The 25,539-nt window shown below is 52.7% G+C and overlaps 8 protein-coding genes across 8 annotated transcripts; 6 read left to right on the top strand and 2 right to left on the bottom strand.

Annotated features, from left to right (window-relative positions):
* Window positions 1-762: 762 nt before the first annotated feature.
* On the top strand, window positions 763-1,456 carry CAOG_06181 (hypothetical protein; the record flags this gene model as incomplete). Its single annotated transcript, XM_004345721.1, has 2 exons — window positions 763-873; window positions 1,034-1,456. The coding sequence occupies 2 exons, from the start codon at window positions 763-765 to the stop codon at window positions 1,454-1,456; spliced, it is 534 nt and encodes a 177-aa protein (XP_004345771.1).
* A 38-nt stretch (window positions 1,457-1,494) lies between these two features.
* On the bottom strand, window positions 1,495-6,413 carry CAOG_06180 (hypothetical protein). The gene is made up of 2 exons (XM_004345720.2): window positions 6,300-6,413; window positions 1,495-5,068 (listed from the first exon to the last, which is right to left on the bottom strand). Exon 2 carries the CDS (start codon window positions 5,022-5,024, stop codon window positions 1,635-1,637), a length of 3,390 nt encoding a protein of 1,129 aa, XP_004345770.1. The 5' UTR covers window positions 5,025-5,068; window positions 6,300-6,413; the 3' UTR covers window positions 1,495-1,634.
* Window positions 6,414-8,405: 1,992 nt separating this feature from the next.
* Window positions 8,406-9,330, top strand: CAOG_06179 (skp1). The gene is made up of 3 exons (XM_004345719.2): window positions 8,406-8,553; window positions 8,659-8,937; window positions 9,057-9,330. The coding sequence occupies exons 1-3, from the start codon at window positions 8,457-8,459 to the stop codon at window positions 9,161-9,163; spliced, it is 483 nt and encodes a 160-aa protein (XP_004345769.2). The 5' UTR covers window positions 8,406-8,456; the 3' UTR covers window positions 9,164-9,330.
* Window positions 9,331-10,123: 793 nt separating this feature from the next.
* On the top strand, window positions 10,124-10,899 carry CAOG_06178 (SCF ubiquitin ligase complex; the record flags this gene model as incomplete). The annotated part of the gene is made up of 3 exons (XM_004345718.2): window positions 10,124-10,220; window positions 10,307-10,585; window positions 10,656-10,899. The coding sequence occupies 3 exons, from the start codon at window positions 10,124-10,126 to the stop codon at window positions 10,760-10,762; spliced, it is 483 nt and encodes a 160-aa protein (XP_004345768.1). The 3' UTR covers window positions 10,763-10,899.
* A 30-nt stretch (window positions 10,900-10,929) lies between these two features.
* Window positions 10,930-13,174, top strand: CAOG_06177 (hypothetical protein). Its single transcript, XM_004345717.2, has 3 exons — window positions 10,930-11,243; window positions 11,919-12,184; window positions 12,313-13,174. Exons 1-3 carry the CDS (start codon window positions 10,985-10,987, stop codon window positions 12,955-12,957), a joined length of 1,170 nt encoding a protein of 389 aa, XP_004345767.1. The 5' UTR covers window positions 10,930-10,984; the 3' UTR covers window positions 12,958-13,174.
* A 37-nt stretch (window positions 13,175-13,211) lies between these two features.
* On the bottom strand, window positions 13,212-16,479 carry CAOG_06176 (hypothetical protein; the record flags this gene model as incomplete). Its single annotated transcript, XM_004345716.2, has 6 exons — window positions 13,212-15,355; window positions 15,428-15,502; window positions 15,582-15,665; window positions 15,902-15,985; window positions 16,222-16,305; window positions 16,379-16,479. 6 exons carry the CDS (start codon window positions 16,477-16,479, stop codon window positions 13,495-13,497), a joined length of 2,289 nt encoding a protein of 762 aa, XP_004345766.2. The 3' UTR covers window positions 13,212-13,494.
* A 790-nt stretch (window positions 16,480-17,269) lies between these two features.
* Window positions 17,270-19,599, top strand: CAOG_06175 (hypothetical protein). Its single transcript, XM_004345715.2, has 3 exons — window positions 17,270-17,372; window positions 17,896-18,410; window positions 18,520-19,599. The coding sequence occupies exons 1-3, from the start codon at window positions 17,304-17,306 to the stop codon at window positions 19,445-19,447; spliced, it is 1,512 nt and encodes a 503-aa protein (XP_004345765.1). The 5' UTR covers window positions 17,270-17,303; the 3' UTR covers window positions 19,448-19,599.
* A 433-nt stretch (window positions 19,600-20,032) lies between these two features.
* CAOG_08953 (hypothetical protein) lies at window positions 20,033-23,525 on the top strand (the record flags this gene model as incomplete). Its single annotated transcript, XM_011272322.1, has 5 exons — window positions 20,033-21,331; window positions 21,405-21,634; window positions 21,711-21,847; window positions 21,902-22,003; window positions 22,063-23,525. 5 exons carry the CDS (start codon window positions 20,033-20,035, stop codon window positions 23,523-23,525), a joined length of 3,231 nt encoding a protein of 1,076 aa, XP_011270624.1.
* Window positions 23,526-25,539: the final 2,014 nt, after the last annotated feature.

Raw genomic sequence — 25,539 nt, 5'->3', positions numbered from 1 at the left:
CTCTCTCTCTCTCTCTATCTCTCTCCTCTATCTCTCTCTCTCTCTCTCTCTCTCTCTCTCTCTCTCTCTCTCTCTCTCTCTCTCTCTCTCTCTCTCTCTCTCTCTCTCTCTCTCTCTCTCTCTCTCTCTCTCTCTCTCTCTCTCTCTCTCTCTCTCTCTCTCTCTCTCTCTCTCTCTCTCTCTCTCTCTCTCTCTCTCTCTCTCTCTCTCTCTCTCTCTCTCTCTCTCTCTCTCTCTCTCTCTCTCTCTCTCTCTCTCTCTCTCTCTCTCTCTCTGTGTTGGGTTGATTGTTTGTCTGCCTGTCTGTTTGCCCTTGTGTGTCATTCTGACCAGTTCTGTTTTCGATTTGACTTTCACCTGCAGAGCTTGCTCAGATTGCAATGGTGATTGATCTGCAAACCCAACTGATTCAAGACAAGGAAAGGATGATCCAAGACAAGAACAAGATGATCGAAGACATGGAAAAGACGATCCAAGGCAAGAACAAGATGATCGAAGGCAGGGACTAGACGATCCAAGACAAGAACAAGACGATCCAAGCCAAGGACCGGGAAGTTGAAGCTGCACGAGTGGTTGGAATTCACAACACAGTGCGAATTTGTAAGCCACCCTGCCATTCTGATTGTCGAAATGTGCAACTTTGAGGCGAAATTACGGCTGAAACTCAGTGTGAATGCAATTTCTTGGGAAGTGTCCTGCATCGGATCACAATCAAATGCAAGGCTCGCCAACCTATTCGTCAAATCCGATACCTCCTGGAAAATGAAGATTCCAGGGTACAAGCTGAAGGCGGCGTTGCCGTCGCCTCCCAGGTCGTTCCTGGAAGGGCAAGAACTTTCGACGTATTCCGCGCTTGCAAATTTTTGCCAGCAAGTCTGTTCCCTGGTTGAGTCAACGGTCAAATTTCACGTCATCGCTCAGGGGTCGTTCGGACCTGATCTCGTTGCGATATCCACAAGGACGGCGAACGGCATTCCGTCTAACAGTCTGCAAAACCAAGGGGCTTTGGCTGCGGCTAGCGGGTGGTTCACAGGGCGCGGCCGCAGCCGGTGATTCACAGGGCCAGGCCTCCACATCCACGAGTTCGAGCACTGCTGCAAGGTCATCCGCAAACAACTTGTTCGCTCGTCTACAATCTGAAATCCTGTTCATGATCGAAGTCCAAACACATGCTTCGCCACTCAACGAAGCATGTCTGCAACTCGCAAGCTACATGGTTAGCCGTCTGCGATTCGACGACCTCAAGGTCATGGAGTGTGTCGATTCTTGGCCAGACTTTGTTGAAGGAATACTCTGGCGCGGTCCCAGCGTCTATGTTGTTCGAGTGTTGCTGAAGAAGCATGGCAAGCTCATTGCACCTGAAATTTCCAGTTTGGCGGCGGACCCAGCCAGGGCGGTTCTGTTTCTTGTGTCGAGAGCCATCAAAAACGCTGTTGTCCAGCAACACTGCATGTAAACACTATTGCGGGTACTCGTTGATGATGATGCTCAACATATGGTTTCAAAATATTATTAAACTACAAATGAAACACGAAATCACACCGCCCTCGAACTGCGACGCTCGGTTTGAAGAGGCGCAATTGCGTACATCGTCCCACACAGTGTGAAATTATTCCACTTCCTCACAGGAAGATTTACTCACGACGCGAATGCCCGGAAGAATGAGTGCTGTCGTCGCGAACGATCGCGGAAGACCGACTCTCACTGCGCGCAAGGGTTTCGTCCGCCTCGCTGCGGCTTTCCACAAGCCTATCCATCGATGGGATGTGATGCGGCGGAGGGGGTAGCTGGAACATTTTCATGACCGGCTTTGGCGCCGCGAGAGAACTGGGCGTACTTTGCGAGAGCGAGAGCTGTACATGGTGTGCAGGCTCGTCTTCCTCGAAGGAATCCTTTTCGTCCGCTCGTTCAGCACTGGCGATCGCGGCCGGCTGCGAGCCGCAAGGTTGCTTCTTGCGGCTGTTCTGGAGCAAGCGGGTAAACTGCGAAAAGTGACTCAGAGAAAGTGCGGCGCCAGGCACCGGTGACGAGGTGGCCGACGTTGCCATCTGACCAGCAACACCCGGGTGGATGGCAACCTTGGGCGACACGGGCGGCGAGATGGATGAACGGTCGCGGCCGCTGCCACCGGATCGGCCCGGTTCGGTTGGCAGAGTGTTGGAAGGGTTGGACGTGCTTCCGCGATGGCTCCCCAGATTGTAAACCAAAAAGCTCGAGTGACTGCCCGAACCCTTGAGCTTGGATCGCTGCGCGTTGGCTGCTTCGACGCTTTGGAAGTTGAAGCCGCCGTCCGAGTGGGTGCGATTCCAAGGGCGGACATCCACGACGCCGACTTCTGGGACGCTTGCGCGCGTGCGTCGCTCGGGCGACACCATCGAGGGAATGTCGTCAAAAGCATGGGCAAGGTGGCTCGTGTGCGAGGTATACGAGGAGGAGCTGGCACTGGAAGGAAGCAAGCTCGAGGTGCTGTGACGTGGTGCCGCCGAGTAGCTGCTACCGCTGCTCGAGCTGGTCGTGGGCACAAGACTGTTGGTGCTCGTCTCGAGCAAGTCTCCGCCCGACGCTGTCCGCGAACGCCCACTTTCGGAAGTGTTATGCGACGACTGGCGCGACATGTGTCGCACCGAGTGGCGGCGCTCGTAGTGGAGAGGTCTGTCTGAACCACAGGGAGCGCTGTCTGTCTCCGAGTGCACGCTCGCCGCGAGCTTTTGCAAGTTTTCCAGGCTAAACCCAGCAATGCACTCGAGTCGGAAACTGGGGCGCTTGCAGGCAATCCCCAGCGCTTTGCTCAGCAACTCCAAGCTGGGGTCGGTCGAGTTGAGGGCTGCCCGCGCCTCGACGTAGCGAGCGAGAGACTTTTTGCTGACCGCGTCTCGCAGCTCGCCGCCGTGCAAATGGGTGATGAGGTTGTGTTCCAAGGCAATGACAACGCAAAGCAAGCCAACAGTGCTGCCAAACTGGGCGCACTTGTTGGTCAAGCGCACAAAGAGCGAATACAGGTCCATGCGCAGCTGGAGCTCGTTGGCTGTCAGAATCTCGACGAGGACCCACTGGATGACGGCGTTGCAGGCCGCGACAATTCCGGGGACCTTGGCAGTGTGCTCGTCCTCGAGCATGTGGACGCGTGCTTGTCGCGCAAGCAGAGTCTCCATGCGCACGTCTCGGTTGAGGGAAGCTCTTCGTTGCAACGGTGACTCTCCGCCAGCAGAGGATGATGCTGCGGTGGTGCCCTCACCAGAGTCCCTCGATTTTTGTCGCGGGGAGGCTGGGCTGGACGTCGTTGCGGGCGCAACCGTCTGCAACTCGTCCAAGGATGTCATGGATCCTGCCGGTGTGGCAAGAGGCGTGCTGACACACGAAGGGGTCGATTGAACCCAGGCAGCAAGCTCACCCGATTGGATGGCTGCCTTCAGGCCGTCGTTGAGCTGTCCGAGCTGGCGGGCGGTTGTCGACGATGCCAATCGCACCGAGACGCTGAGCTGGTTGCAGAGTAGCTGGCGGTAGTTGTCTCGAAGTCGGCTCTCGGCAGCCGCGCTGAGGTGAGCAGGGTCGCGCCCGAGGCTGGCGGCGGAGGGAACTCTGAGCAGCTGATCGCCGGCAGTGCGCTGAGCGTGCAGTGCGCTTGTCGTCAATGGAGGCGACTCTGGTGATCGTGGTACGGTCGATGCATGCTGGATGACAAGGGCTGGCGTCGTTTGAGGCAACGAGTTGGTGGAGCTGCCCGTCGTGTGGTCGCTGCCGCTGCTGGTGATGGAGCCGCGCCGGGAGGTACGGCCGCGCACGGACGTCTCTGTCGAATGCACTGTCGATGTCGACGATACGCTCGATGATGGTAGTGAGGGTGTGGAGGTCGAGAGCGATGACGGTGTCGAATATGGCGAAAGAACGCCAGCGCGGTAAATGGTGGTCGGTTCACGGCGCGGACTTGGGCTGCTGCACGCCAAGTCGCTGGCCTCCTCGCTCGCGGCATTCTGATGTGGGTGCTGTGCGCCTGATGCTGGTGGTTGTGTGGAGGAGACTTGGCCAATCGGCAGGTGCTCGGACGAGGAGCCGGGGGTCGGGATGGGCGCATTGTTGTGGTTGACGTGGCTGGCGTTCAAATTCAAAAGTTGGCTGCTTTGCAAGGCAGAATCTGTGTTTCTACGCCGTGCAATGCCGCCGTTACTAGAGCTACTGGGGTTGGCTTTGGCGAATGGAGTACTGTTCTTGGTTGTGGTGCTGGTGGTGGTGGTGGTGGTGGTGGGGGTGGCGGCAGTACTGTAGTTGGGCTGCTGTTGCTGTTGCTTGGTGTGGGAGGTGTAGCTGATCGTGGCCGCCGGATCTCGCCACAGCGCCGTCTCGCTATCCACTTGGTCGAGCAAACGCATGGATGAGCGAGAAGATGGCGTTGGCGGAAAGATGGTGGGTTGTATCGTTGTGCGCAAGGTTGGGCCGTTCGGATTGAGGAGTGAGCTGGCCGGGTCGATGGCGCGGTCGACCGCGGAGACATCCGACGTCACCGTCGCAGCGCGCTCAGCAGCAACGTGACCAAGGTGCGGAGGTGCGGGAATTGCAGGAATGACAGGAATTACAGGAATTACAGGAATTACCGGCACGGACACGGCGTGTTGGTGCGAGTGGTCGCCACTGGCACTGCTGCTACCGTTGCCATCCACGGCCAAGGTGCTGTTGCTGTTGCTGCTGTTGCTCTGGCTAACGCTGGAGCTGAGCCGCTGAGATGCGTCATTGTTGCCAGAATTCGCGTTGGGAGTCGAGCTTTGGCTGCCGTTGCTGTTGCTGCTGTTGCCGCTTGTTTTTGCATCGGGTGAGTCGGAGCGACTGCTGCCAGGTACAATTCGGCGAAGAAACGAGCGAAGCTTGTTCTTGCTCGACGCCGCATGCGGCACCAGCGGCGGAAACGAGACCATCAGCGCCGTCGCTGCCGCTGCCGCTGTTGCTGCTGATGCTGGGGCCGATGATGCTGGTGCGCCCGCGGATAGTTGCGTCGCTGCAGGTGGCTGTCGTTTCGCTGAAGTGGACGGCATTTTTTGGTTGCTGCGAATCTTGGTGGTTTTTTTTTTTTGCAATGCTGAGCAAGCAAGAGTGAAAAGGGTTCCAGGTGAGATTCAGTGGTCGGTTAGGAAGCGGAAAATTAGCGGAAAAATCTATCCCCAGCCGGAAGAACTCAGACAGAATGATGGACAAGTTCAACGATGTTTGCTGTCAACCCGCGCACAACGTCAGTGAGCCAGCTCACCCCCTCAAAGGTGTGTAATCCATCGTCGCAGCCATCGCCGAAAAGCACAAAAGTCGTGTGCAGTGCGCAAAAACCGCAGCAAAGTAGCGGAGGTTCTTTCAACACGCGAATTTTGAAATTGTTTTGGTTTCGGTTGAGGTTTTTTTTTTTCTGGGTTTTGTTTCTAAAACCAAGGCGATTACAGCATTTTTGTTCATTGGTTTGTGTTTACGTGTTGCAGTGTCGGCGATGGAGGTGAAACATGTCGGCCACACCTCGCGTTCTTCGGCGAAGAAAGGGTGGAACTGAAGAACTGGAAACAACCCCAAAGACAAAGTGACCAGAGTTTCAGACGACGAGTATGACTGTGTCATTGTTTGCAGTTTCATGATTGTGTCATTGTTTACAGCTTCCCTCTTTTTCTGGAACCAAAAAACGACATCCAAGCAGGTTGGTCAACGGCAAAAAAAAAAACAAAAAAAAAAAAAAAGAAAGCGACTTGAATTTTATCGCACTCATCTCAAACACATCGGTGCCCCTGCCAGCCGTGCAAAAACGACCTGTGCTGATGACCCTGACAACAACCATCGCATCCACAGCCACTGCCCAAGTCCCTGAAGGAGTGCGAGATGGCAAACCGCTTCAACGCACTCGAATTCAATGCTGCCGGAGCGCTCAGTTGGGTTTTTTCTTCGTCCTCCTTCTCCAACATCGTCACCACCGCGACAGCCGAAGCGTAGACTCTGCCTTTGACATTTGTGAATGCGACAGACAGAATTTTTAACGACCGCGCCACCAAAGCGGCGGCGAACTGCAGCCGCCATGACCAGAGCAAGCGCTGCGCTGCGACGAACAGCAAGAAATGAACGCTGGGCTGGTTCTTCCAATCCCACTCCATTGAAAACAACAACAAATGAAAAACAAATCAAGGTGTTGGTTCAAGCCACAAAAGAACAAGTAAAGTATTATTGCTCCGACGCTATCGATCGGATGGAAGGGCGAGAGCTGGTGCTGTTGCATGTTGTGGGCGGGATGGATGGATGGAGGTTGTCGGAGCGCCTCTTCGACGTCTCAGACGGCTCACCTGTGTAGGAGTCGTCTGCAAATAAAAAAAAGCGAAATTGGTATCGAGGCGATAAAAATTACAAAAAATTTAAAACTAGACACCAAATTACAAAAAGATCAAAGAATGAAAACAAAAAGGAAGACTGTTGTTCATCTCGCGACATTCATTTCGTGCAAGGAGGCGAAAAAAAAACCGATGCTGCAAAATGTCCGAGTGCGCGCACATAGCCATGGTGTGAACAAAATAGCATGGACGAAGAGCAGAGAGAGAAGTGGTCGACGTGTGGAACTACAGGACTGTAGGGGACGTTGTAGCGTCGCGGCTCAGAGCATGTGTCGCAATCCCTTATCGTAGCGACATGCGCTTTCGGGGGACGAATTTTTATTTGTGGGCGGCCGCGTGTCAATCGGCGAAGCAGCGAGCGTTTTGCTGAAAAAGGAAGATCAACGCCGATGCGCCAAACCCTCAAAATACGTTCTCTTGCGCATCGGCTGACATGAAGTAATATCCTTGGTGCATCTGCCGACATGCAGATCCGGCGGGCGATGTGTATCATCACGTTTTCAGCCGGCAAGTCGGGCGACGTGCGGCGAAAACCAACCAAAGTGTCGGGACCCAGAGTCGAACCTGGCTGTTAATTAGTAGTTGTGTATTTTTAATGCACTTTACTCTACTTTAGTGGTATTGGGATGCTTATTTCGAGGGGGCCACTAAGTGTTTGGAACAATCCCGTTTAGTCATCGGGTGACAAATTTCGGCCTCTTGATTGCTCACCCGATTTCCTTGGCTTCGCTGTTCCCCCTACCGATAAACCCATCACAAGTTGATTCAAAATATAGTTATGAATCTGTTATATAGTGAGAGCGAGTCCTCGCATGCGTTGGGGCCGACGCCAAACAGCGGAAAATTGGAGGAAAATTGTCTACATCGACGAAGCGTCAATCGCCTGTCAAGACATGGCACTTTTGTGTACATGTGACTCTCGGGGTGGCTTTGTATACTTCTATGTTGAATTTCAGTGTTTTGCGTAAATTGCATACATTCTTGGATTGCTCAGCATGCTAACGACAATGTGTAGAACTTTGCACAAGTGTTGGCGTACTGACGGTCGATGGTCCTCCAATTCCCTTCATCTTTCTCTCAAAAATACACGCATTGTCCACAAGTAAATTGCAAGTGAAGCGGAGGTCGAGGATGACAACCGCACGGTGCTACGAGAGTGCAAGTGGCGAATGCCGCCCAAAAAGCTCGTGCTCGCTTGACCTCTGACTTTCAAGCCCTAATTTTGTCATAGATTATCGACATTTATGGTATACTACCATTGCTACTGTCGTAGTAGGGGACGTGGAGCCCCAAGGGATTGAAGTGGTTCCAAAAACGTACCAAAAAAATCCAACCAGTCTTTTGTAGGTATGATTATTGGGATTTCTTTATTACTTTTTTTTATCATGCTTTCTGATCGACGTTGCTTGTCCTTCTTCCTTCTCCTTCTTCCGTCTCCTTCCTTCCTCCCCCGCCTCCCCCACCTTCCACAATCACATTCCGCTTCTTGCACCAACTCTGCCTCCCACTCGCCTCGACGCTGATCTGCACTGCTGCAGTGATGGCCGTCTCCTGTTCGCGCTCGTCTTTTTTTTTTTTTCTTTTTTTCTTAATGTTTGCTCTTGTTTGGTCTCTCTGCAATCCGCTTCCACCCACCCATTCCTCCGCCTGTTGGGGATGGAGAGCATCGTTTTGCTCGTGTTCTCGCTGCCACGGTCGCTGAAGCGCTGGCACTTTGTCAACGTCAGTTCTGCGTCTTTGCAGGCAAGATGGAAAGTTTTTCTAATGCTTGTTTTTTTGCTGTGCCTTCCTTCTCGTTGTTCCTGGGTGCCCTGCGCGCCTCGCGGTGCCTTCCACGGTTGCGCTGTGCCATGGCATGCGAGTACCACGGTCGCACTTGCTTGCTTCGATGCCACTCAGTCAAACCAAAACCAAAACCAAGAAACGAAAAGAAAAAAAAAGAAAGCAAAAAAAAAGAAAAAAAAAAAAAGAGCTGGAACGCGCGCAAAAGCTGAGACCAAGAAAAAACAATCAAAACAAAATCAAACCAAACAAGTCTTTGCTCACTTTTTGTCCCTTTCATTCCTCTTTTGCGACAGAGAGATACACAACATCAACAACCAAGAAAAAAAAATGTCCCAAATCAAGCTCCAAAGTTCCGACGGTCGCGAGTTCACTGTCGACGCCAAGGCTGCCAAGATGTCCGAGACCATCAAGAACATGCTCGAGGGTCAGTAGGACCATTGAGCTTTGTGTTTTTCGTCTTTGCTTTTGTCCAAGATACACTCGTTTTTGCTTTTTTTCTGACCAAACCAAAAACAACCTTCGCAAACAGATCTCGGCGGCGACGGCGAAAACGCCATCCCTGTGCCCAACGTGACTGGCGCCATCCTCGAGAAGGTCATCAGCTACTGCCTGCACCACAAGGACGATGTTCCCAAGGTCGTCGAGGAGGACCCGTCCAAGCCCAAGAAGGAGGAGATTGATGCTTGGGACGCCGAGTTCTGCAAGGTCGACTATGTCACTTTGTTCAACATCATTCTTGCTGCCAACTACCTTGACATCAAGCCCCTGCTCGACGTGACCTGCAAGACTGTTGCCAACGTTATCCGAGGTATGTTGTGGCTTGTTTTTTTTTTTTTTTTTCTTACTTCTCCTTTTTTTTTTGTCGTTTTTGTTTGATTCCAATTATCTCACGTCCACTCAACGACCATGACCGACAACAAATTGTAGGCAAGACTCCTGACGAAATCCGCAAAACCCTCGGCGTCAAGAGCGAGGCCCCCGCGTCCGCCGCCTCTTCCTCCTCCTCCTCTGCCGCCGAGCCCGCGACTGCCTAAACGATGAGTGCGACGAAAAGTCACAACAACAAAGACCACGTTCGCCCCCCGCGTTGCGAGTTGACACATTTTTTCATAGCTCTGCGTTTGTTGCTTGTCGGTGTTTTTGCCCTTCGATTTGATAACCGTACCACATTTGAGTAAACAACTGCGTTAATTTTTTTCAATCCGTTTTTTTGATGTGGTTTGTTGATGCAAACCAACACGCTTCATCCCAATCCAATTTCAAAAGCGAGACCACGGATTGGATTGAGCAAGAATCCAGCCCTCAGTCATTTGTAAGGTACTTTTATTTCGTTTTACCATAGGTTTTCTATTACTCTCCCAACTGACCATACACATCTTTCCTCTTTTCCTCCTTCCCGCTTCCATCCCCATCTCCCCATCTCGCCATCTCCCACTCGCCGCTGTCAATCACATCTCGCTCTCTCACATCTCGCGTTCTCGCACGCCTGCCTCCGCTCATCCTCACTTCGCTTGGCCGCCAGTGCTGAAACACCTTTCGAACCGTTTTGGCCCGTTTGTCATTGTCATGCATTCCCCCGCTCTTCTCGGTCTTGCTTCCACCAACCCCCACCCCCATCGTTGCCTGTTGGGGGTTTACGCTGACATTCTCACTGCCCTGATCGCTGAGGCGTTGGCGCTTTGCCGACGTCAGTTCGAACTTGCTGATGTTTCATTGCAATGGTTTTACGGTGCTCTTCCGCCTGTGGGCGATATTTTCGTGTATGGTTGCAAGTGTCAAAAGCACATCTGCAACTGCTTGCTTTTCGATGCAACAACAATCAAACGGAAAGATGGAGCGAGCGGAAAATTCTGAGACAAAGTGCTATTTTTGGAACTATTTTCTCACTCTCTTTGATATTGTGCACTTTCGTTCATCTTTTGCTCCAAACAGAAAGGCAAACACTCTCGAAAGTCCAAAATCCAACAACATCCAACTGCACTTCAACATTAATCATGTCCGAAATCAAGCTCCAAAGTTCCGACGGCCGCGACTTTAGCGTCGACGCCAAGGCTGCCAAGATGTCTGAGACCATCAAGAACATGCTCGAGGGTAAAGCCATCCTTGTTGATTGTTCCTTGTTTTTTTTTTTTTTTCTTGTTGCGCCTAGATTCTGACGAAAACTTCACTCGCAACAGACCTTGGCGGCGACGATGACATGGCCATCCCCCTGCCCAACGTGACCGGCGCCATCCTCGAGAAGGTCATCCAATACTGCCTGCACCACAAGGACGATGTTGCCAAGCCCGAGGAGGACGAGACCAAGGCCAAGAAGCAAGAGGACATTGACTCGTGGGATGCCGATTTCTGCCGTGTCGACCAGGGCACCTTGTTCGAGATGATTCTTGCTGCCAACTACCTTGACATCAAGCCTATGCTTGATCTGACCTGCAAGACTGTTGCCAACATGATCCGAGGTGCGGCACAGCCGTTTGAGTTTTTTTTGTTGTCTCTGATTTCTCTAACGCCTGACTGAAATCTTTGTAGGCAAGACCCCCGACGAAATCCGCAAGCTCTTCAACATCAAGAGCGACTTCTCCCCCGAAGAGGAAGAGCAGGTCAAGAAGGAGAACGACTGGTGCGAGGAAAAGTAGAAAGAGCCGCCACTTTTCTCGAGTTGACTTTTTTCTTTTTCTTAGCTGTTGCGTTTGTTGCTTGTCGGTCGTTGCCCTTTGTTTGATAGCCGTACCACATTTAAGTACACTGCGTTAATTTTCGTAATTTTCGTCGTCGTTGTCGGCTTTCAGTCCAGCTTTTTTGCTTTTTTTGGTTCCGTTCGAGTCTGCAAAAAGTCACTTCACTTTAAATCGACAAAAATGGCTGACATGGAGTTGACGTCACTAACTCAGTTTGCCAACGATCCGTGGAACCTCACTGGCGAGCGAGCTCAGGCTGCTCTGGGCAAGTACAACCTGTCGCCGTTCCCCATCCTGCTGGCCTGCAAGGTGCAAGCTCTGGGCGCGTACTCCAAGGCCAACGACGAGTGCATCTGCTGCATGTTCGCCAACCCGCTTCTGTGGTTAACCATCCCATGCTGCCTCGCGCAGGCGATGTACTACACTGAGGTTCAACAAGGTGAGGTCGGGTGCCTCGCTGCTCCCCTTTTTTGCTTCCCTCCCCACGACTCTCCCCTCCCGCTGCCCTAGATCGCTTGATCTGTTGCGCCGAGTCTTGTTGCTTCCGCTCGATGAAGCGTGCAGTGCAATCGGGCGAGCAGCATGTGCGCGGTTGGTTTGTTGTTTGTTTTGTTTTTGTGCCGCTCCATCCAAACGTCACCGAGCGAGTCGAAGGTGGTCTCCCACGTCGCTTTGCTTCACCAAATACATGATGGGGCGTGCTTCTACACCAAGAGTTGCAGCGCTGAAGAGTCCCACCGAGACATTGGGGGAAGGAATCGTGACGTAGCAAACGGAAAACAATCAAAAAAGGAAACAAGACACGAGAACACAAAAAAAAATCAAAACAAGCAAAAACAAACACCTCAACAAACAATCAACAAAGACCGAGATCGGCAACGTCGATGACCGGCTTAGGGGGCGGTGCATGGACGTACAAGAGCGCTTTGGTGGTTGTAGAGTTGTTGAACTGAAGAGACTGGGTGGAAAAAAGGTCGATTTCCGACGTTGATTGTACATGTATTCGATATCCGGCCTAAGATGACAAGCAAGCTCAGATGACAAGCAAGCTCTGTTGTACTTGATGTCAACAACACTCACAAGCTGGATCAAAACTCCCCACACTCTTGCACAGGCGCGGCGAAACACCGATGGCTGGTCATCACGACGCAAGAAATCATCGTGTTCTCGGAGGCGTGGGAGGCGGTCGACCCACTGTCGAAGGAACGAACCATTGCAGTGACCACCACCGAAAACATGGTTCCATTGCGGAATGTGTCGGAGATCAGGATCACGAGCGTGCTGCTGAGCAAGAAATCGATCTGCCCGCAGGCCACCGACGTTCTCAACATTTTTTCTGCTTACTGCAGCGCCGTGACCTTTCCTGGCCCGAACAACCCGGTAACAACAGCCATACTAAATACCCTGCGCTCGAGCCAACAACCCTGGTCTGAAACTCACACGTCTGTTTGTTTGCTCGGCTTTGTTTTTGTGTGACTGGTCTGTTGTGTGATGACTGGCTTCGGCAGGAGGGCGTTCGTGACTTTATCATGGAGGCACGCCGAAAGGCCATCATGGAGGGCGACAAGCTGCCGCACCTACCACAAATGATGCCTTCATTGATGAGTGGTCTCAACAGGACGGCAGTTGCGGACTGCGAGCCGTACACCGAAAGGCCCGTGTCGTCAGAGTATGCCGGCAAGTACTTGGCGATCAGCGCCAAGTCGTTGGCAGGCGGGGTTGCTGGGGTGGGCCTATCCTATCAGACAACTGCAGCGATGGAGAAATCCTTCAACGCAGCAGCCATGCAGTCGGCAGGCGCAGGTGTTGGTGTCATGAACACACAACCAGCGCGACTTCAACCATTTGCCGAGTTGATGGCAATGCCTGCGGGTGCAATGTCGCAGCCGACGTTTGGACTGCCTGGTGCGTTGAACGCGCAGGCCGCGAGCGCGCCCACGATTCGCGTGGTGGTTGCAGTGAGCAACTCGAGTGAGCTTCGGCTCGCTACCGTGTCGAAAACATTGTCTGCAGATGCGTTCATCGCGGTTCTTGCTGCCCCGCATGGCCTTGCACCCGGCAGCGTCTCTGGCGTGGTTCTCACTGATCTGAATGTTCCTGTTACGTCGGCTGTCGATTTGCAAAACAATGACAAGCTGACCCTTGTTGTTTGAAACGAGCTTCTTGGTTGTTGTGCCAGCTAGCTGGTTGATGATGCAAGTGCGTTTGTTTTGCATGCTGTTCAGTTGTTTGTGAGTTTGTGTTGTTGTGCCCGGGTAACTTGAACAAAATTGTTCATGACGGTGACAAGAGTTGCCAATTGAAACTTGCACAATGAACTTCAAGGCGAACACAACGGCCTGTTTTGCGCTCAAATATCGGTCAATCCGCTCAAAATTAGATCGAATGCTTGCACGGTAAAATCAGCACGCTTCAAAATTATAAATTTGCTCCCAAAACACAATTGACATAACAAAAACAACAATGAAGCTCACAGGACCAATTCCTGGTGCATTGGAGTTTTGGGTGAAAAGCAAGAGCGCTGTGAAAGGAACAAGTCATAAAGCAACAGTTACAACATGCAGGAGGAGCATGCCACAAGAGGGCGAACGGGAAACACGGACACAGAGAGAGTAGTGAAGAACGAGGGAGTAGCTCGTTCATCACTTGATAAAGCACTGAGGCATCAGCACAGCATCTTTCGCTTGGTATCAAGGATCCAATTGAACAATGAGTTGCCCAAAGGAGGGGCGATCGGCAGCTTCGTCGTCAAGACACTCGAGCGCGAGGGTGACAATCTCGCTGATGCTCTGCTGCTCTGCCTCGGTTGGGTTGAGCGCCGAGTCCAGCATGCCAACGATGGTTTGATTTTTCACAGCCCTTCGTGCATCTAATTTCAGGCGGTTGCCAGGCTTGGCGGCGGTCACAAGCTCGATCAAAATCATGCCAAATGCATAAACGTCCGTCTTGACGGTCATTCTGCCATCAACGAGGAACTCGGGACACATGTAAGCAGCGGTGCCTTGAGGAACCTTTGTGCGAAGGGAACTTTTGTCATCAAGATGCTCGGCAGCACGGACGAGACCAAAGTCCGAAACTTTTGCATTGAAATGCGCATCCAGAAGAACATTGTCCGTCTTGAGGTCGAGGTGGAACAGAACATGGTCAGAAAAGGCTGTCTGGACGTAGTGCATGCCACGAGAGACATCGGCAGCAATGTGGTGGCGCTGAGACCAGGTCAGCGGAAGCGTGTCGTTCTTGCGATTCAAGCGATCTCGAACAGAACCATTCGGCATGAACTCGTACACCAAGCAATATTCACCCTGAGCTTCGGCATACGACAGCATGGCAATGATGTTTGTGTGGCGGAATTTAGATAGAGATTTCAACTCTGACTGAAACGCTGCATAGTGCTGGATCGATACGGCGGACAGCTTCTTGATGGCAACAGCAACAGGAGGCCCAGGCAACCTGGCACTGTACACGCGACCAAACGCTCCTTCGCCAACCAGAGAATCGGCAGCAAAGCTGTTCGTAGCGGAGATGAGAGTGGCGAGAGGCACTTGTGCAATGGGTCCGTCAAAGTTCGACAAAGGTCCATCGCGCTTGATCCGATCAAGAGCTGACTTCAGTTCACGATCCTTGGTTGCAAGCTCCTGATCCTTGGCAACGAGATTTGAGCGAAGTTGTTGCAGGTCCTGCACTTTGGCAGCGAGCTCCTGGTCTGTTGTTGCGAGCTTCTGATCCTTGGCAGCGAGATCAAAGCGAAGTTGTTGTAGTTCCTGATCTTTGGCAGCGAGCGCCTGATCTCGAGTAGCAAGCTCCTGGTCTTTGGCCGCGAGCGCTTGGTCTTTGGCAGCGAGCGCTTGATCTTTAGTAGCGAGCTCCTGCTCTCTTGTTGTGAGCTTCTGCTTGTTGGCAGCAATCTCCTGATCTTTGGCGGTGAGCTCCTGGTCTTTGATAGCAAGCTGTTGGTCTTTCGCAACGAGCTCCTGCTCTGTTGTTGCGAGCTTCTGGTCCTTGGCAGCGAGATCGAGGCGAAGTTGTTGTAGCTCCTGCTCTTTGGCAGCGAGCGCCTGATCTCGAGTAGCAAGCTCCTGGTCTTTGGCCGCGAGCGCTTGATCTTTAGTAGCGAGCTCCCGCTCTCTTGTTGTGAGCTTCTGCTTGTTGGTTGCGAGGGCCTGGTCTTTGGCAGTGAGCTCCTGGTCTTTGACAGCAAGCTGTTGGTCTTTCGCAACGAGCTCCTGCTCTGTTGTTGCGAACTTCTGGTCCTTGGCAGCGAGATCGAGGCGAAGTTGTTGTGGCTCCTGACCTTTGGCAGCGAGCGCCTGTCTAGTAGTAAGCTCCTGCTTGTTGGTTGCGAGCTCCTGGTCTTTGGTAACGAGCGCCTGATCCTTTGCCGCGAGGACGTGCTTTTGAGCTGCCAGTTTCAGTTTGGAGCGCAATTGCTGATTCTCAGTTGCAAGATTGACAGAAGGTTTAGGCTGAGTGTGTGCTGCTGCACGAGCTGCAATCTGAGCCCAGTTGGCATGCGGCGAAAAACGCTGCTGGTCAAGACTACCATAAATAGGACTACAGTTTCACCCAGCAGGCAGGTGAGTGGCTTGTTGCTCATGCTGTAATCCAACAAACAAGCAGTCTTACTCCAAGTTACAAGTGGTACTGCCCGTTTGCCTGAGTGCATTGATTCCGGGGTTGGTTAGGAAGTTCTGGGACAAACTGTTATTGTCAATTACATCCTCAAATTGGAGCATGAGTTTACCGGCTGTCAGAGCATCTTGTAGCGATCAATATTTACCATAGCGTTGTCAGGGTCTTGTTCACTTTGAGTGCTTCAGCAATCGCGTGCGCTCCAACATCGCCAATCTGATTGGTGTGCAGACTGTCCATCCCCTCCATCGGTGAGCACTCTTCTGGATCGCCCACTCCCATGCATCCGTCAAAGTGAGATGCCTTACTCGAGCCCAGTCACAGTTGTGTTCACTTTGAGTGCCTCAGCAATCGCTTGTGCTCCAGCATCGCCAATCCGATTCTCATTCAGACTGTCCATGCCCTCCATCAGTGAGTACTCTTCTGAGTCGCCCACTCACATGCACCAGCAAGAATGAGATGCCTTACTAGAGCTTGGTCAGCGTCGTGTTCGCTTTGAGTGCTTCAGCAATCGCTTGCGCTCCACCTTCGCCAAGCTGATTATGGTTCAGACTGTCCATCCCCTCCATCAGTGAGCACTCTTCTTAATCACCCACTCTCATGCACCAGCAATGGTGAGATGACTTACTTGAGCATGTCAAGCGTCGTGTTCTCTTTGAGTGCCTCAGCAACCGCTTGCGCTCCAACTTCGCCAATCTCATTCGCACACACACTGTTTATCCCCTCCATCAGTGAGCACTCTTCTGAATCACCCACCCACATGCACCAACAAGAGTGAGATGCCTTACGAGAGCGTAGTCAGCGTCGTGTTCACTTTGAGTGCCTCAGCAATCGCCTGCGCTCCAACATCACCAATCTGATTCTTGGTCAGACTGCCCATCCCCTCCATCGGTGAGCACTCTGAATCGCCCACTCTCACGCATCAGTCAAAGGAAGATGCCTTACTAGAGGTGAGTCAGCTTCGTGTTCACTTCGAGTGCCTCAGCAATCGCCTGCGCTCCAACATCGCCAATCTGATTCTTGTTCAGACTGTCCATCCCCTCCATCGGTCAGCACTCTTCTGAATCATCCACTCTCATGCATCATTCAAAATGAGATGACTCACTAGACCGTAGTCAGCGTCGTGTTCACTTCGAGTGCTTCTGCAATCGCCTTCGCTTCTTCATCGCCAAGCCTCTTGTCATTCAGACTGTTCCCCTCCATCCTCGTCAGCACACACACTCGCGCTGCCAACAACTGTGTTTCAAATCAACTCAATCTTTTCTCTTACTTGAGCTCTACACTCGCATTCTTGACTCTGTCATACAACTGACGCTGTTTCTGATTCATATTCTGAATTGGGAGCATATTGGACGATCTGTGCACAGCTAAACAAACAAGAAGACTGTCAACCTAAATTAAAAGCGATTCACTGCTTTGACTTTGCAGATTTTTGCAGAGCATTTTCGTGTTTCATCGTCAAAGTGAAGGGATGAAGTGACCATGCAATTGGATGGATTCTGAGAATCGAATAAAAGCAGCCAAAACGCAACTTTCGCCTTTCCGTTCACTCACGATAGTACTGTATCATCTTCCAACGCTGTACGGATTAAACCAATACAGCTCTCCACTCACGATGCATGCATCCATGCTGGGTTCAGTGGTGAGCGAATCGAGAAGTCGTACATTCGTTCTTTCGAAGGAGTGCCAGTTCCCCCCCCCCCATCTCGTCTTGCGTGTTCGTATTATTACTCGCCGTATCTGCTACTTGGAGCACAATATCATCCATCTCAACTCCTACCAAATGTCTGAGTGAATCTGAACTCCAACTTGAGCTCATTTCTGATTTTTTTTCTATTGTGTTTTCTATCGTTTTCTTATTGTTTTTCCAATGTTTTCTCGCTTTTCGCTTCTCGTTCTCTGCGCGACTTTTGCGTGCGTCGCTGCTCTTCCCGACCAGGTACAAACACCGACCCTCTCCGTCCTCACTTTATCTCTCTTCCGTCCCTTCGCTCTCCTCTCTTGTCTCCTTCTTTTGCTTCACGACCGCGTCGCTTCAATGAAGGTTTGAACTGCGGTTTGTGTTTTGAACTTCTTTGTCTCTCCCTCTCTCTCTCTCTCCTTCTATCACACATCCATCATCATCTTCCCTTCCTTCTTCTTCTTCTTCTTCTTCTTCTTCTTCTTCTTCTTCTTCTTCTTCTTCTTCTTCTTCTTCTTCTTCTTCTTCTTCTTCTTCTTCTTCTTCTTCTTCTTCTTCTTCTTCTTCTTCTTCTTCTTCTTCTTCTTCTTCTTCTTCACCGCCGCCTCGCTGTTGCCTCGTCTCGCCTTCCCAAAAGCGCTTCCATTATGATTGCTTGGCTATAAATCGCAACAGACAGCTGTCCTCACTCACTCCCCAGTCCACTCCCGCTCACTCATTCACACTCACTCACACTCACTCACACTCACTTGCATTAACATCACTCACTGTCGGGCACCAGGTGCACATTGCCATCACCGGCAACCCCGGCGAGCGCGTCGTCTCGTGGGTGACTGCGTACACTGCCGACACGATCGTCCAGTACGGCTCGTCTGCCTCCGCGCTGACCCAGGAGGCCAAGGGCGACGAGACGACGTACAGAACGAGCACCACGCTGCTTGCACGCACGCTGCACCTCCACGACGTGCTGCTGTCGGGCCTCCAATTGAACTCGCGCTACTACTATCGTGTCGGCGATTCCGTTTCCGGTTGGTCGGAGGTCTTTTACTTTGACACCAAGATTGACGTCCCAAACACCCCCGTCGACATTATCATCTACGGCGACATGGGCGTCAGCAACTCAAACCAGACCCGCGACCTCCTCGTCGACGAAATCCAGGCCGGATTCTCCTCCCTCATCATCCACACCGGCGACTTTGCCTACAACATGCAGGACGCCGATGGTGTTGTCGGCGACACCTTCATGAACCTGATTCAGCCCATTGCTGCCCGCGTCCCCTACATGGTTTGCGTTGGGTAAAAAAAGGCTCAAGGCAGACGCGATTGTTTTCATTGTTTGACAACATTCTCACCCTCTGGTTTCGTTCTCTCTCCCCACTTTCGCCCCCCCCCCCTCCATCCACAGCAACCACGAGAACGACGGCCGAAACTTCTCCCAGTACCAGGCTCGCTTCAACGGCATCTCGCGCTACACTGCCACCACCAAGACCAACTTGTACTACTCGTTCAACGTCAACTATGTGCACTTTGTGGCCTTCTCCACCGAAATGTACTACAACACCAACCAGACCATCGCCGAGCAGTACGCCTGGCTCGAGGCTGACCTCGCCCAAGCCGTGGCCAACCGCGACAAGCAGCCCTGGATTGTCCTTTTCGGCCACCGCCCGATCTACTGCTCGAACGTGGACGACATGCCCGACTGCTCATCGGATGCCCGCACCCTGCGCGAAGGCCCGTACTCGATCGACAACCTCCTCGCCAAGTACAACGTCGATATCTTCTACAGCGCGCACGAGCACTCGTACGAGCTCACCTGGCCCGTCAGCAAGGGCCAGTGGCAAGAGTTCCCCAACCCCAACGTCTACGTCAACCCGATCTACACGGTGAACATTATCGCTGGCGCTGCTGGCTGCCCCGAGGACCTGTCCTACTTTGACTCGGTGTTCTACGGCCCGTGGTCCAACTACCGCTCGGCCTCGTACGGCTACGGCCATTTCATGGCCCACAACGCCACTCACCTGCACTGGACCCAGAACATTGCCGAGGGCGCCGAGGGCACCAACGATCTCTGGATTATCAAGGGCAACGCGACCGAAGTCGCCGAGCACGCCCACAACTTTGGCTTCCCCCCGTCCCCGGCTCCCGTCGACGAGTGCGACGAGTACTGCTTTGCCACCTGCTCCAGCGTCGCTCACCGCCAGGGCAAGTCCGTCGAGGAGACCCACACCTCCTGCGGCGCTTCGTGCAACTGCGACACCCGCGTCTCTGCTGGCAAGGGTCACGAGATTGGCAAGAAGGTTCGTGTCGAGCGTTCGCGCATTCTGCGTCATTAAGTCTGATGGCCAGTCAGTGACGCGGGCGGTTTGCCGTGTTTTGTGTTGCAGTTGGCTCAGTTGCCTTGTTTTTTATGGGAATCAACAAAAGGATCTCAAACAAATCGGCTTTTCAGGCTTTTGTTCCGTTCAATTCAATTCAATCTTCCACATGCATGCTATATTATAGGGGGCTGTTTTTTTAAAAAGGTAGAATGGCCATGTCTTTCACTCCTCTTGCATCACCTGGCTCTGTATGTGTTCGCCCCTGCCCTGCAACCCCCCGCCCGAGGGAGTAGACCATGTTTCTATGCCACTCGGTGTATCGGACGGCGCGCCCGGTCCCACTGGCAGCGGCAGGGCCGCGAGCAGTGGGTGACAATCAGCGCGGCGGCGTCACAGCAGGTCCCTGACAGCGGGCTACCGTTCCACATCGAACAATTCATCTGATCATGTATCATAGACAATGTCTGGCAGGGGTAGGAGGAGCTGGGGGATGGGGGAGCGCATGCGTGTCGACCTCCTTTGCTCTTCGCTTGGTAGACCATGCTCGCTCACTTTCGCTTCCTCTCTCGCGCGGACAGTTGATTTTACCTACCTGTGACGATGGCAGCTCGGCGCGTTGGCGGCGGGGACGATAGCGCTGCGGACAAGGCGTATGTGTCGATCGCACCCCCAGCCCCGCTCATCAACCCTGGTCCGCAGCCAGGCTATGTCTCTCTGCAGATCAACGTCGAGTTTCCTTCGTCGTTCAAGTATTCGCCAATGGCTAACGCTCTGTCCAGCCAAGAACTTGGCGCACATCGTGTCAAGCAGCGGCGACGTGCTGAAGCTCTTGAGACCGGGCGCAACATCCTGTCGACTGTCAAGAACACCGTCGTCAATCAATGGCCGAGCGATCAAACGCTTTGGAACGAGATCCTTTCGGAGACGAAGGTCACCGACGATAATGACATGACGAAACGCGCGGATGCATTGCTGACGGATCTTGGACTACGATGGCAGCGGGCAACCCGCCCTGCCGACCGTCGACGCATCCTCTCAACCATTGCACCATTCTTCCAGCTCAAGCAGCTTCAACCACACTTCCCCGGCCTCGAATATCGCGCACTGACGGCCGCTCGAAAGCACGGCAAACACAATGGTCCTGGCGTCCCGGCGGCGCACGTCGTGATTCCCAGGAACAGTCGGGCCAGCGCACATGATGAGCGAATCCTCGCGTTTGCCATGGCGACCGGTACAGCATCCCCGACCGCGTGCACTGTCGACGGTCAGCCAGTCATCTACCTCAACATGACTCTCAATCAGATCTACAAGCGCTTCCTTGCCAAGTACCCTGGCGAAGGTACCAAGCCGATTGTCTCCCGGAGCAAGTTCTATGACGTGCTGCAGTCATCGGGCGTAACGTTCGGCGAGCGTAAAGTCAAGACCGGCCTTTGCGCGACCTGCAACCGTGGCGTGACGATTTTTCGCGAAATCCTTCCGCTCCTCATTCACCAGGCGAGCTCGGCTGGCGCCATTTCCTTGGAAATGGACGAGCGCCTCTGTGCTTTTGCCACGCTCGCTGAGGGTCATGCAAGGACTATAGCGAGCTCTGCTGGGAAGATGGAGCATCACCCGCACCCGCTACATTGCGAGCTCTTCGCCTTCGGCCTCTGTCACGAGGAGCACAATTGTTTTGTCGACGGTCACAGCTCTTGCCCCGAGTGTGCCCCACTGCATGAGCTGATTCTACAGCTCAATGGCGCTCTCTCGGGCCCGAACGCTGACCTCCTCAAACTGGCCTGCAACGACCTCGTCCTTGTGAATGCCCACCATTGGCGCGCGGCCGCTGCCAAGGCCGATTTCAACGAGGCCCTCGAGAATCTTTCGGAAGGTCGCCTGATGATCGTGGTGGATTTCAAGGTCCGTTTTTTTGCGAGCGATGTTGACCATGATACCTCATTTGCACGTGACTCACCAACCGCGCTAAAGATAGATGAAGGTGCTCCAGAGTTCTGCTCGAGAAGTGCAAGTTGACTTCTTTGGCAAGCATGGCTTTCCGTATCATGGTGCTGTGCTCCTCTGGATGCATCAGGGGGTGCGGCACATGCATATGCTTGATCACTGGAGCGATGTTAATCGGCAGGATTGGGTGTTTGTCGGCCATGCGCTTGAGGCCATCGCTGGCTTCACTCGGTCAATGATTCAACACAAGAGGATGCCGCCGTAAGTGCTTATGTGAGGCAGGTGATGGACGAGTGTGTGTGCGGTGATTTACTTGTGTTTTTTTCCGAGCGAGCAGAATCACATCGGCCGCGCTTTACAGCGACAACGGCGCTTCGTATTCCAACAGCGCTTTGCCTGTGTGGATTCAGCGCCGCTTCAAGTTACTGTCCGGGTTTCCGATCACAGATATTCACCACTTTGAGCCCGGCGAGGGTACGTTCATGTGCAGGTGTTTATTGACTGCTTCTCCGCTCATTGATTCCATAGGCAAGTCCTACTGTGACACGCACTTTGCAGCAATCACGCACGCGCGCATGCACTGGATCCGTAACGGGAACGACCTCATGACCGGGCTGGATGTGGAACAAGGTTCGTGCATGACGCAATCTCAAATGTGTGCCTGCGTTTCTGACTCTCTTACGACTCAGCCGCACAGAGTGTGACCAATACAACTGTCATGGGCATCAACTTCTCGCCCTCAGTTCTCAAGCACTACGGCAACAAGTCACCCGTGTCGCCAATCCCCGGTCTCGATGCGGCGATGCACATTGTCATCACCGACGCTGGCCTTGAAGCATACCGCATTCGCGATTACCGCTTGCTTGCCACATGGAACGCAACCGATCATCCCGACCCGTTTCTTCCCACGTTCGGCGCAAGCGTGAGCCGGGCTGGCATCGTCCTTTGGAGCGCCGATTCTGAAACTCACGAAGCGCTTCGTGCCGACCGCGACGCTGCCCTGGTCGACCACTGCGACTTTCACTCGCCGCCGTCGTCGATAATCAGCCACGAACCGCATACACCACCACACAACAGTCAGCAACAGCCAACCGCCCCTGGATCGCCTACGTTGCTTCGGGCGTTCACGCAAGCTACACCGCTGCATCGGAACTGTGTTTGTCCATCAGCATGCGGCGCAAAGTTCAGCTCGCCTGACGACTTGAGAGCGCACACACGGATGGCACATCGCTCTGCGAGCCCCACGACCATCGCCGCTGCCGCTTTTGCAGCCGCCGCCGACGCAGCCAAACCCCCTTCCGATGTCGAGGACGCGAACGAGGACGATGAGGATGACGAGGACGATGTCAACGACCACGACGAAGAGGATGACGAGGACGATGTCAACGACCACGACGAAGAGGATGACGAGGACGAGGACGAGGAGGATGAATATGACGACGACGACTCCGATGACGATGATCACAACCACGACGAGGAGGACAGCCGTCTGCGGGCTTCAATCTATCCCCGGGATGTCCCGTTGTACGCACAGGCCACGCTCCTCCAGTACACAGCTCGCACGGGTCGGTCATTATCCGTGCAGCGAAGTTGGACAGCGGAAGAACGGACAAGCTTGGCAGCGCGACTCGAAGTTACTCCGGGCTACGCGCTCATCACGGCCCCTCGCCGCCCGCGTCTCCCAACCGCGATGACGATTTTCTTGCGGCAGCGATTCGACGAGGGTATTGATGATCCCAACCGCCGGCACGACAACAGTGTGTACAAAGACTTTGTCCAGCGTTTTGGAGTCGTCCAGTCTGCGTTGCACTCTGTCACCCAGCAGCGCATCAAGTCGCTGTTTGTTTCCTGGGCGAATCGACGCGACTCTCAAGCTGTCAACAACCGCAGTCCAGCAGAAGTACTCTCACCATCAGCGGCAGCACCGCGAGGGCGCAAACGACGGCGTCAGAACGACGAGGATATCTTCTTCCGCGCTGACCCGCACAACGATCTCGATGAGGCAGCAGACAACGAGCACACGTCTCTGCCCTCGTTTGACGACGAGGGCGACTACGAACCCCAAGCAAGGTTTGTCTCAGTCTCTAGTTCGCAACGCCGAGTCCGAACTCGCAGCAGTCAACAATCTCCACCCCCAGACGATAGTGATTAATTGTGCGAAGAATAAAAGAGTTACATTTGGCGGCCTCAGGCCAAGGGGAGGTTGGGAGGTTGGGTGGTTGGTGAAAAAGTTGGTGTAGTAGCTGCGGGTGGCGGAATCGTCCCCTATTTCGGACCAATTATTGTTGGACAAGGTGAATCTGCAACAGAATGTAGCAGCGGCGCAGATCAGGGGGCCGGAAAATAGCACCAGCGAGTCAGTGAGCAAAACGACCGCGACACAACGGCTCCTTCACTCGCTCCCCTCTGCCGCCCAACGCACTTCCGGTGCGCCCCCGACCCTCGATCACACTGATGGCATGGTGTACACCCCACAGTCAGCGCCCCCAGCGACGGAAAGCGATGTAGGACATGTGCTGGATATGAACGACATATTTTGGGGGGTTCATTCTACCTTTTTAAAAAAACGACCCCATATAAAAACAAATCGAGGTGTCATGTCGAAGAAGAATAAAAACATATAACTCGCAACTCGTCCAGCAGCAAAAGTCGTGCACGAACGAAGAATGGGGCGAAATCGAACAAAACTGAAAAACTCAAAGTAAACAAAAAGCCAGTAACCATACAAACTAGCAAAACAGTCAAAAACAAATCAGCAACAAGGGTCAACAAACAAGGCCATGTGGCGAAAAGCAATGACAGGATGCTAAGTAATAATCCATCGAACAATCAACAAGCGACAAGAAAGTGAAACAAAACAAACAAAAAGAATGACAAACAGGGTTAAAAGCTGGTCCCCAGTTAGGTGTTAGGTCCCTTCCGAATTTGGACACACCCCGATTGTGCATTGTTGAAAACGTCACTAATACCTACGAAATGCGCTGATTCCGAATCTGAAAAAATATTGATACCTCGTCGTCAGATTTTTCGCCCAAATCGGGTTTGAAGGCGAATTTTGCACTTTTTTGCCCTTTTTTCGCAAAAAAACGCTTCCACCCATTCCGCATCCTATGGATCTCGACCAGATAAGTCTGTCACTTGGGACTATCAACTGCGCTGATTTTGGATCTGGAATAAAAAATATAGGTCGTCGTCGGAATTTCTGAGAAAATCGACATCAAAGATGCATTCCGCACTGTGTTCACGGAAACATTCCTTCCCCCAGTGCCCATCATGTCATGCAAACCAATTGCGACAATCAGAGGAAGCTACATGACACGCTCAAACTGAATCAGGCTCCTGTGGGTGCATCATTCCGAAAAAGGAAAGTGCCCCACGGTTTGATGACTAACGTGCTCACGTGGCAAGTTGGAGGGTAGGGTTAGGGTTAGGGTTAGGGTTAGGGTTAGGGTTAGGGTTAGGGTTAAAAGCTGGTCCCCAGTTAGGTGTTAGGTCCCTTCCGAATTTGGATACACCCCGATTGTGCATTTTTGAAAACGTCACTAATACCTACGAAATGCGCTGATTCCGAATCTGAAAAAATATTGATACCTCGTCATCAGAATTTTCGCCCAAATCGGGTTTGAAGGCGAATTTTGCACATTTTTGCCGTTTTGTCGCACAAAAACGCTTCCAGCCATTCCGCATCCTATGGATCTCTACCAGATAAGTCTGTCAATGGGACTATCAACTGCGCTGATTTTGGATCTGCAATAAAAAATACAGGTCGTCGTCGGAATTTCTGAGAAAATCGACATCAAAGGTCCATTTCGCAGGGTTGTCACGGAAGAACTCCTCCCAGTCCCGATCTGACATGCAAAGCAATTTCGACGATCACATGCACTTAAACGACACGCCCAGTCTGAATCAGGCTCCTGTGGGTGCACCATTCCCAAAAAGGAAAGTGCCCCACGGTTTGATGACTAATGTCCTCCAGGCGCAGATGATCACGTGGCAAGTTGAAGGATAGGGGTAAAAGCTGTCTTAGGGTTAGGGTTAGGGTTAGGGTTGGGTTAGGGTTAAAAGCTGGTCCCGAGTTAGGTGTTAGGTCCCTTCCGAATTAGGACACACCCCGATTGTGCATTTTTGAAAACGTCACTAATACCTACTAAATGCGCTGATCCGAA

The sequence above is a fragment of the Capsaspora owczarzaki genome, assembly GCF_000151315.2.
Source record: "Capsaspora owczarzaki ATCC 30864 unplaced genomic scaffold supercont2.10, whole genome shotgun sequence".
Classification (NCBI taxonomy): domain Eukaryota; class Filasterea; order Ministeriida; family Capsasporidae; genus Capsaspora; species Capsaspora owczarzaki.
This window is presented reverse-complemented; position numbering and strand designations above follow the sequence as displayed.